General features: G+C 44.2%; 1 protein-coding gene across 4 annotated transcripts in view; it reads right to left on the reverse strand.

Moving 5' to 3' along the window:
• Positions 1 to 4,470: 4,470 nt before the first annotated feature.
• The window catches only part of CCDC32 (coiled-coil domain containing 32), a 12,137-nt gene continuing 5,528 nt past the window's right edge, over positions 4,471 to 11,079 (reverse strand). For 2 of the 4 annotated variants that reach the window (XM_017530962.2, XM_017530961.2), the window contains exons 3-4: positions 8,874 to 9,030; positions 4,471 to 5,210 (exon numbers count right to left, since the gene is read on the reverse strand). In XM_017530962.2, the coding sequence (XP_017386451.1) occupies positions 5,054 to 5,210; positions 8,874 to 9,030 (314 nt within the window). In that variant the 3' untranslated portion in view covers positions 4,471 to 5,053. Of the gene's footprint in view, positions 5,211 to 8,873; positions 9,049 to 11,079 lie in introns of all 4 variants that reach the window. The other 2 variants (XM_017530960.2, XM_017530959.2) reach the window with 1 other exon arrangement.

Below are 11,079 nucleotides of genomic sequence, written 5' to 3' on the forward strand. Positions count from 1 at the left end.
TGGCTCTTGCACTCAAGCTGGAGTGCAGTGGTGCAGTCTTGGCTCACTACAACTTCCATCTCCCGGGTTCAACCGATTCTCCTGCCTCAGCCTCCCGAGTAGCTGGGATTACAGGTGCCTGACACCATGCCTGGCTATTGTTTTTTGTATTTTTAGTAGAGATGGGGTTTCACCATGTTGGTCAGACTGTTCTCGAACTTCTGATCTCAGGTAATCTGCCTGCCTTGGCCTCCCAAAGCGCTGGGATTACAGGTGGTGAGCCACCGCACCTGGCTTATCTTGAGTCTTATAACTGAAGTAGGGCCAAAGCTGGTTGGGATAATTTAGAATTTTTGCTTCATGTGGCTGGGGCTGTTCTCAGCCTTGGAAGACTCCTTCCAAAGCAGGGCCAGGGAGTGGTCTTCCAGGAATGGTCCTGGTGGGCAGGTCTGCCTGGGAGGGTGCATCTCAGCCACAGCTGGCGGGACGTTTGTTTACTTGCTGCGCCTACAGCCAGGGACTATTTCTGGATCAGACACTGGATTCATGCCTGTGTCACTCCAGCTCTGATCTCGCCTGGCTGGTGCCGGGTGATGAGCACGTGTTATGTGCCGGGAGAGAACAGTGGCAGTCACTTAGGTTATCTGCCTGGCTCCAGCCCAGACTTTTCTGGGTGTACCAAGTTATTACAGCTTGGCACCTGTTGATTACCCTCTGCTGGCTCTAAGACTTAGCACTAAATATTGCTCCATTTGCTCTAACTTGCTGCCTGTTTCACTAAGGAGGAAGAAGGAAGAAAGCTAGGGGTGATAAGTAAGACTACCAACTTACAAATCTTACCAAGTTGAGGAAGCCCTAACTGGAGTTCCTTAGAGTTTTCAGGGTCAAAGGAAACAGATCAGCATTTTGGGCCAAAACTGTTTTTTTCCTATGGTTTCAAATTTAGTGCCACTTCACTCGCATAAGATAAATCTGTATTAACAAGTTAGCTTTGGAATCCAAGGTCAAATATGGTTTTGATAAAGTGAGCTTCACCTTCTTTTAGAGCCATTGTTTAAGCTGTCACCTCTAAATCAATTAAGATACTACAGTTACATGGGGCGCAGTGGCTCACACCTGTAATCCCAGCACTTTGGGAGGCTGAGGAACGTGGAGCACCAAGTCAGGAGATCGAGACCATCCTGGCTAACATGGTGAAACCCCAGCTCTACTGAAAACACAAAAAATTAGCTGGGGGTGGTGGCACGCGCCTATAGTCCCAGCTATTCAGGAGGCGGAGGCAGGAGAATTATTTGAACCCGGGAGGCAGAGGTTGCAGTGAGCCCAGATCACACCACTGCAATCCAGTGCCTGGGCTACAGAGTGAGACTCCGTCTCCAAAAAAAAAAAAAAGAAACTATAATTACTATAGTTATAATTCACTGGGTTCCATGGAATGGTGCCTCTATTGCAGAGCTCCTCTCACACCTTACCCAGGTTTACACATAGGCTAGAAACTGCTCAGTCTTACAACTCCATTTCAGTTCCTCTAAAGCAATTCTCCACCCGCTCATATTCCAGTTTCTGTTTCTGAGGTAGAAAATGGGAAGTAGGGCCGGGCACAGGCACGGTGGCTCATGACTGTAATCCCAGCACTTTGGGAGGCTGAGGTGTGTGGATCACCTGAGGTCAGGACTTCGAGACCAGCCTGACCAATATGGTAAAACCCTGTCTTAAAAAAAGAAAAAGAAAAAGAAAATGGGAAGTAGGGAAAAGGCAAAGCTAGAATCTTGCCTGAATGACAGAAACTCTATTTTCAGGTACAGAAACATTCTCTTACTATGATCTGCACTTTGGGAGAGTGTTTTGGGACCTCATTGCTTTTTTTTTTTTTTTTTTTTTTTTTTTTTTCTGAGGAAGAATAATTTTTGTTTATCATGCAGGGAGAAGAAAAATTTTAGTTTTTCTTTCTTTAAAAAATCTATCCTGGGCCAGGTGCAGTGGTTCACGCCTGTAATCCCAGCACTTTGGGAGGCCAAGGCAGCTGGATCACCTGAGGCCAGGAGTTTAAGGACAGCCTGACCAACATGGTGAAACCCTGTCTCTACTAAAAACACAAAAAATTAGCCAGGTGTGGTGGCGCACCTGTAATCCCAGCTACTTGGGAGGCTGAGGCAGGAGAATCACTTGAACCCAGGAGGCAGAGGTTGCAGTGAGCCAAGATTATGCCATTGCACTCCAGCCTGGGTAACAAGAACAAAACTAAGTCTCACAAAAAAAAAAAAAATCTATCCTGAAAGCCATCAGATGGCGCTGGAGAGGAGTGAGGCCTGGCATCTGAACTCCAGGTGGAAATGGCAGCCTGCAAGCCTGGACCAGGGCTAGATGACCAACATTACTCTGGCTTCCCCTATGTGCCCAGGGGCTACAGAGAGCCACTCTCTGTGTCACATGTATCCTTCCAATAAAAAGCAGTAGGAGGCCGGGGGCAGTGGCTCACGCCTGTAATCCCAGCACTTTGGGAGGCCGAGGAGGGAGGATCACGAGGTCAGAATATCAAGACCATCCTGGCCAACGTGGTGAAACCCTGTCTCTACTAAAAATGCAAAAAAATTAGCTGGGCATGGTGGCACACACCTGTAGTCCCAGCTACTTGGGAGGCTGAAGGAGGATAATTGCCTGAACCCAGGAGGCGGAGATTTCAGTGAGCCGAGATCGCACCATTGCACTATAGCCTGGGTGACAGTGTGAAACTCCGTTTAAAAAAAAAAAAAAGCAGTAGGAATAAAGCTACTAAATCTACTAATAAAGGTATTAACCCAGCCAGGGCAACATGGTGAAATCCCATCTCTATAAAAAATATAAAAAATTAGCCAGGCTTGGTGGTGTGCACCTGTAGTCTCCCAGATACGCAGCAGCCTGAGGTAGGATCACTTGAGCCCAGGAGGCCAAGACTGTGGTGAGCTGAGACCATGCCACTGCCCTCCAGCCTGTTCAATAGAGTGAGACCCTGTCTCAAAAAAAAGTTAACCCATTAGTCAATGAAAAGAGAGCAAAGAGCCAGGCATGGTGGCTTGAACCTTCAATCCCAGCACTTTGGGAGGCCATGGTGGGAGGACAGCTTGTGCCCAGAGGTTCGAGACTAACCTGGACAAAATAATGGGGCCCTGTCTCTACAAAAAAAAATTTTTTTTAATTAACCAGGCATGGTGGCACATGCCTATAGTCGTACCTACTCAGGAGAAGCTGAGGCAGGATTGAGCCTGGGAGGTTGAGGCTATAGTAAGCCATGATTGTCACTGCACTCCAACTTGGGTGACAGAGTGAGGAGACCTTTGTCTCAAAAAAAAAAAGAAAGTATATCTGAATATTACAATTAAAATATTCATATCACTAGGCAAGTATATGGAACCACCTAGTTGGTTCCTGTCCTTTTGGGCAAGGAAAATACTTGATTTAGAAATGAGCAAACAGTAGTGGGGTGTGGTGGCTTGCACCTGTAATTCCAACTACTTAGGAGGCTGAGAAGGGAGGATCACCTGAGCTCAGGAGTTTGAGGTTACAGTGAACTATATGATTGCACCACTGCACTCCAGCCTGGACAACAAAGTGAGACCCTGCCTCCAAAAAAAAAAAAAAAAAAAAAGGCAAATGTTCTCAGAAGATTTATTTATTTTTTCTTTTAGCTCCTCTCTGGATCAGATTTTTATAGCCACCCTACTGATCATTAGGGATTTGTAAACTATTACCCAGAAAGAAGGTCCATGGAGCTAAGGCCTCAGAATCCTACCCTCAGAACACCAAAGTCTGGACTGTCAGAGGGCACATGCTAGTAACAGGAGGCTGGCAAAGGTGGCCAGCTCCCGTGCCTTGACATGCATGTGTTTTTACCTCCTGCGGATGCTCCTGGGAGCATCCCTCTGGGGGAAGTCGTGTTAAGAGCACCACAGACACTGCTATTCCATGGAGAAAAGTTTTACGTGGACAACACATACTGAACATGAACACAATAAATGGACGGAAGCTCAGGCTCAGCCAGGAAAGCTGCCACAAGGAAGACGTTTGGAACTACCCAGGGGTAGTGTCAAACACTAACACCATATTTACAAGTCTAATTTGGAACCTGGCCCTTTTTTTTTTTTTTTGAGACAGTCTTGCTCTGTCACCAGGCGCCAGGCTGGAGTGCAGTGGCGCAATCTTGGCTCACTGCAACCTCTGCCTCCTTGGTTCAAGCAATTCTCCTGCCTTAGCCTCCCAAGTAGCTAGGACTACAGGTGTACGCCACCACGCCCAGCTAATTTTTGTATTTTTTAGTAGAGACAAGGTTTCACCGCATTGGCCAGGATGGTCCCAATCTCTTGACCTTGTGATCCGCCTGCCTTGGCATCCCAAAGTGCTGGGATTACAGGTGTGAGCCACTGCACCTGGCCAGAACCTGGCCCTTTTTAAGTGCAGGAGGAAGTTGGAAGAGAAGCCATGCATGAAATAAAAATATATATATATATACGGACATAAACACCCACATTTTCACACTTCTTTTGCTCGTTTTCTCCATAAGGAACAACTGAGAGAAAGAAGCCCAGCCTCTCACCCTGGAGTCCCTTTACTTACTATACATTTGTTAGAGAAGCCCCAGATGGGGTTTGGATTCAAGAAGCAGACTTCACTCTTCCTGGCCCCACTCACCCCTGACAATTCACCAAGGAATGCTTGGGACACAAGCAATAATGTCCAGAAGAGGTAAGAAAAAATATGGCTCACCTAACTTACACACTACACATGAGGGGCCTCAGTTTCTCCAAGAACTTTCACATTCAATCCTTAGCAAGCTTCTAACCTGCAGTGACAGAGCTCAGCCAAGCTGTGAGACACAGAGGAAGGCAGCATTTTGATCCAGCGCGCACTGCGTCAGTCACTTCATCCAAGACAGTCACACATGCCAGCCCCAAGTAAATCCCCGGGGGCTTGCAGCTATTTTCTTTGTGGAGTGGAAACTTGGGTATTTTTCCCTCAGTGGATTTCTCCCTGTTTCTGCTGCCGAGCTTCACGCTGCTCCCTCTGGACCTGAGACAGCTGCTCGGTGTGTGTGTGTAATTTACTGTTCTGCTGCTGCTGGCTTGTCCGCAGCTGCTGGCTCGTTCTCAGCCACTGGCTTCTCAACCTGTGACTCTGGAGGAATCAGATACTGGACCTCTTCTGTGCTGATGGCTACTTTATCTGGCTGTAGCCACCTCTTGAAATGTTCCAAGGTGCTGAAAGAGCAGAAGAAAAGGGTGGTAGTGTCAGAACTCACTGATTAATTACTTAGTGATTATCTCAGTACTCAAACATTACCTTCCCACCAACTACCAATTTCTTCCTATAGTGGTTTTTTTACTGCTGACTTGGGGAGAAGAAGGATACTCCTCCGGCAGCTGCGCATCCTGGCAGCTCTACACATAATTTACCCCATACTGGGCACTTTGGCTACGGGCAGCACCCCTTAAAATGGAAAGCCTCTGAAGCCTTGATGAGAACAGCTAAAGAGTTTATGCCTCAGTCCTAAAGACCTAAAGATAGGTCTTTTTTCACTCAAAACAGGAGAGGAGAGAAATTGTCAAGGAAAAGAAACACTCAGATAAATACCAAATTATGGCCGGGCACAGTGGCTCATGCCTGTAATTCCAGCACTTTGGGAGGCCGAGGCAGGCAGATCACCTGAGGTCAGGAGTTTGAGACCAACCTGACCTACTCTACTAAAAAGATATAAAAATTAGCTGGGCATAGTGGTGCGCGCCTGTAATCCCAGCTACTCAGGAGGCTGCGCAGGAAAATTGCTTGAACACAGGAGGTGGAGGTTGCAGGAAGCTGAGATCACACCATTGCACTGCAGCCTGGGTGACAAAGCAAGATTCTGTTGCATAAATAAATAAATACCAAATTATTACTGAGGCAAAAATCTGAGCATCTTTTGCCTCTTATAGCTGAGGCAATCTGGGACTCCATTATACCACTTTTTTGTGCGTTTATTTTGTTTATTTTATTTATTTATTTATTTTTTTTGAGACGGAGTTTCACTCATGTTACCCAGGCTGGAGTGCAATGGCGCGATCTCGGCTCACCGCAACCTCCGCCTCCTGGGTTCAGGCAATTCTCCTGCCACAGCCTCCTGAGTAGCTGGGATTACAGGCACGCACCACCATGCCCAGCTAATTTTTTTGTGGTTTAGTAGAGACGGGGTTTCAACATGTTGACCAGGATGGTCTCGATCTCTTGACCTCGTGATCCACCCGCCTCGGCCTCCCAAAGTGCTGGGATTACAGGCTTGAGCCACCGCGCCCGGCCTATTTTGTTTATTTCATCCTATAGCAAGTCCCTAAGATAAAATCATCTGAGCAGCAAATATCCCCCACAAGGGAATGAGTACTATGCCAGAGGCCTCTCTTTTTGTCTGGATCTGTAGGAAGAGGGGAGACATAATTGTCAAGCTCAAGGTCCCCTACCTGCCTTCCTTACAGGACCCTGTACCCTAAAGCTATTAGTCACAGTAAAATATAAGTGAGTAGAAATAATGTCAACCTTATTCTATGTTCCTCAATAGCACAAAGTCTTAAGAAAGAATACCATAACAGCAGATTTTAGACATCTCTGGGTGTATAGGGAAATTATGTTTTGGACAGTTAGATTTCTTAGCCCATTTTTCCCCTGCCAAAAGCACACCACAAGGAGGGTCACGTACCTGGCCCTCACATACGTGTAGACCTATACAACCCCGTTGCAAAATGGCCTCTGCTTAAAAGATAGATTTTGAAGTTTGAAAACAAATGCACAGCTAGTGTTTCCTGGTGTTTGTTCTGAACAATGATAGAAACATTCCCACAGATGTAGGCTCTGGGGAAAAGATCCAAATGTGAGAGGGCAATGAGAGCAGCTGATTGACTCTAGTGCTCACAGCTCAGGGAAATCAGGTGTGACACAGCATTTAATCTTCATTTACCATGCTTTTCATGGAATTGTTCAAATTATTTTCATAGAGAAGGGAAAAACCACATTATTTTACATATTGATAAATCCACAGGAACATGCTGATCTGATTTCAGAGAAAGAGGATTTCTACTTGAGAATGACACAGGAGAAGTTTTGTCTTTTCTTCTCAGAGCTGAGAGGAGGGAATTATTCAGGGGGAGAGAGAATATAAGTAAATACCAAATTATCAGTGGGTCAGGAGTCTGCATCTTCAAATCTCCTATGTTTGGAGCAATTTAAGACTTAATTAGGTTGGACCTTTAAAGATAGAAAAGAGCAAAATGGATATGATTTCCTGAACCCTCAGAGGGTAGTTGGCCTGACATTAGATGCTACGATGATTTCTGAAGCATCTATAGGCATGCTGATTGATTCAGCATTTGAAATAATGTAAGTGAAAGTATTTTGCAAATTTGTAAGTAAATGTGCCTATGAAGTTTTATTCACATACTGTCCTGATTTCTGCAGCATTACTTCCTCTGTCATGATGGGACTCTCAACACCAGTCTACCAATCTCCATACATTACAAACTCAAGTTAAATCACATTTCCCTAAGACCTTTTGTTAACATTCAATTTTTTACTCCCCCATTGATTTTTATTTTGAATAATTTCTTATAAAACTCTAAAATTCTGTTAGGAAGAATAATGTTAGTAACAGCCAACACTTCTGTAGTGCTTACCATGTGCTAGGCATTATTCCCTTTACAAATTGTAACTCATTAAACCTTCATAACAACTTATGAGGTAAGAGCTGATTGCTCCCATTTCACAGATCAGGAACTGAGGCACACACAGGTTACTTACCCAAGAACATACAACCAGTAAGTGGCAGAGCCAATTTCCTGAGTGTCAAGCCCCATTCCTGTTCACTGTGCCAGCAAGCTGTCTCTGTCCTTCTGCATCTAAACCACCTGCAGATACTGTTCAAGTCCTGCCTCCCTCTATGGCAAAACACCAAAGCCAGGAGGGAGCTTAGTGGTCTTTCAATTCCCAAAGCATGTTCTGTCACTTCTCAACTGGCCTTCTCTTATTGCTGCCTGGTATTGTTAGGTATCTCTTCATATATATTTGTCAACTGCCTGCAAGTAGTTCGGAGGACAAAACCAAATGGTTCTAAAACTTCCTCATACCATTCCCTCCCTGATGCCAAGCACAGTGCTATCACACAGTGGATGCTTCATAAATTCATTCATTTAGTCTACATAAATTCATTGAGTGGCTACAATTTGACAATTCGGTAAGCCAGGCTGGGCACGATTGCCCATGCCTGAAATCCCAGCACTCTGGGAGGCCAAGGTGGGCAGATCACCTGAGGTCAGAAGTTCGAGACCAACCTGGCCAACATGGTAAAATCCCATGTCTACTAAAAATACAAAAAGTAGCTGGATGTGGTGGCGCACTCCTGTAGTCCCAGCTACTCGGGAGGCTGACGCACAAAAATCCCTGGATCCAAGAAGGCAAAGATTACAGTCAGCCGAGATCGTGCCACTGCAGTCCAGCCTGGGCAACAGAGTGAGATTCCGTCTCAAAAAAAAACAAAAAACAAACAAAAAATCTGTAAGGTGGTGGAAATTCAGAGGTAAGAAGAGATAAAGAGATAGTTCCAGAAAATAATCTGAGGAGTAAATGGTTTTTTCTTTTGTTACAGTAACATGGTTTCCAAACCTCATGAAAAAGAATTCAAGAAAATAAGAGAGATTGATTGATTACTACTTTCTCAAGTGCATCGAATACTTAAAAATGAACACAATGGTTTATCCTTAACTCTATTCAGTCTGTGACTAACATGTAGCTGCAACATTTGCCATTTGGCAAAAAAGTCTGTTCTTAAAAATGCTGGGCTAAAAACAAATAGAGCAACTACATAAAGTATGATTTCAGCTGGAACTAGCCTGGGAATCTATTACCTTTCATCAGAATCAAGTCCATCCACAAAGAACTCTGAGGCTAACTTCTCCTGGAGGAACCGATCCCAGCATTCCTTCTTGGCTTGGGCCAGGGTTCGAAGCATGTCCTTAGAAGTCACTTCCTGATTTAAGCCTTTGATTCTTCTTAGCTTTTTCTCTAGAGAGAGAAGTAGTGCTTAATAAGGAAAGTGAGTATGAGATGAAATTGTAACTAAATCTAAAACTCAAAATACCAACTTAAAAATTCTCTCACTGATTAATCAGGACATCCACATTCCCTGCAAAAGAGGTCATTTTTTAAGAACATTCTTCTTCCCTTTACAAAGTCCTCACCTTGCATTGTGTCAAATAATGTTTAACCCCAGAAAAGGGAAAAGCCATAGGTTCTCATAAATAAATCAATGATTGGTTTTCTTTGAAATCACATAAGCCCAGCAGGTATCTCTCTGAGGAATGCTTGCTTTCCCTGGTTTGACATATGTATACTACTGTCTTTTTCAACTCCTTGAAAATAATCTCTCTGAGGAGTAAGTGGTTTTTCTTTTTGTTACAGTAACATGGTTTCCAAATGTCATGAGAAAGGATTAGAGAAAATGATGAAAGATCCATGGCTAATTAGATATTAAAACTGATTTGAGGAGAACTCAGTAATAAGAGACCTTTAAAATCTATGTGTGATTAAATTCTTGTTACAAGAAAAGAATCTCCCAGCCAGGCACAGTGGCTCATGTCTGTAATCCCAGCATTTTGGGAGGCCATGGTGGGCGGATCACGAGGTCAGGGGACTGAGACCATCTTGGCTAACATGGTGAAACCCCATCTCTATTAAAAATATAAAAAATTAGCCTGGCGTGGTAGCATGCGCCTGTAGTCCCAGTACTCGGGAGGCTGAGTCAGGAGAATTGCTTGAACCTGGGAGGCAGAGGTTGCTGTGAGCCGAGATCTCACCACTGCACTCTAGCCTGGGTGACAGAGTGAGACTGTCCCCCTGAAAAAGAAAAAGAATCTCCCAGTGTTTTTTAAAGTTGCTCAACTTGTGGTCTGGATGCTGGAGTCTAATAAAAACAAACGTCTTCTAATCTCATGAGAGTGGCCCTATGGCTTCTTGATGGTAGAGGTTAAATTACTCTTCTTTGCTTTTTAACTCTAATTGTTTAACAGATTTTCCGCTTTGAAGGATGCAAAAAAGGACATCACCATTTACCATCTGCCTCAATTTAGTTTTGCCTTCAACTGTAAGTATATAGGTAAATGGTGGCAGGGTAGAGTGGTAAACATCAAGCTCAGAACCAGTAGAAACTATGATCTGCAGTTCTGTTTTCATTTATAAAAAAGTGACATCAGCTAACACCCATTGGTCAAAACAAATACCTTTTGTTCCTGTTACTACCACCAAGAGCTCACCCATGTAAAAAAACCTGCAATTGATATACATTAAATATTTGCAGGGTTTGTCGTCTCCTTGAGGATATAAAAATGGTTATGCATAGCATACCTTTAACTCAGATTTTAATTACTGCCCTTATCAGTGGATTCTCTTTGATATAGGTTATTTAGCAACAAAAACTTCGTATTGTCTGGCCTCAGTTGTCAAGGTGGAAGGTACTCTTTTGGGCTGGAAAAGATCTCCTCTCTAAGTATGCTGAGTCCCTGGTTAGGTGTGATTTCAATAGGGCAGGCAGACATGGGCGTTAACACGTACCTGTCTGCCACTGTCTCCCAGTCCATGCCATTGGCAACAGAAATGACTCTTACTTTCTTCAAGATGAAAACTTCTTATCTGACTTTAGGAAAGATCAGTTAACTTTCCAAGCCAGTCTTCACTAATGAAAATCATCACTGTCTTCATTAAATTTTTCTTTCTTCTTTCTTTCTTTTCTTGTTTTCTTTTTCTTTTTTTGAGACAGAGTCTCACTCTGTGTCACAAGCTGGGGTGCAGTGACACGATCTCGGCTCACTGCAACCTCCGCCTCCTGGGTTCAAGTGATTCTCCTGCCTCAGCCTCCCAAGTAGCTTGGATTACAGGGGCACACCACCACACCTGGCTAATTTTTGTATTTTTAGTAACGACAGGGTTTTGCCCTGTTGGCCAGGATGATCTTGAACTCCTGACCTCATGTGATCTGTCCACCTTGGCCTTCCGAAGTGTGCTCTCTCTCTTTCCTTCTCTTCCTCTCTCTCTCCTTTTTTTTTTTTTTTTTTTTTT

Source organism: Cebus imitator, unplaced genomic scaffold, assembly GCF_001604975.1.
Source record: "Cebus imitator isolate Cc_AM_T3 unplaced genomic scaffold, Cebus_imitator-1.0 Scaffold70, whole genome shotgun sequence".
Classification (NCBI taxonomy): Eukaryota; Metazoa; Chordata; class Mammalia; order Primates; family Cebidae; genus Cebus; species Cebus imitator.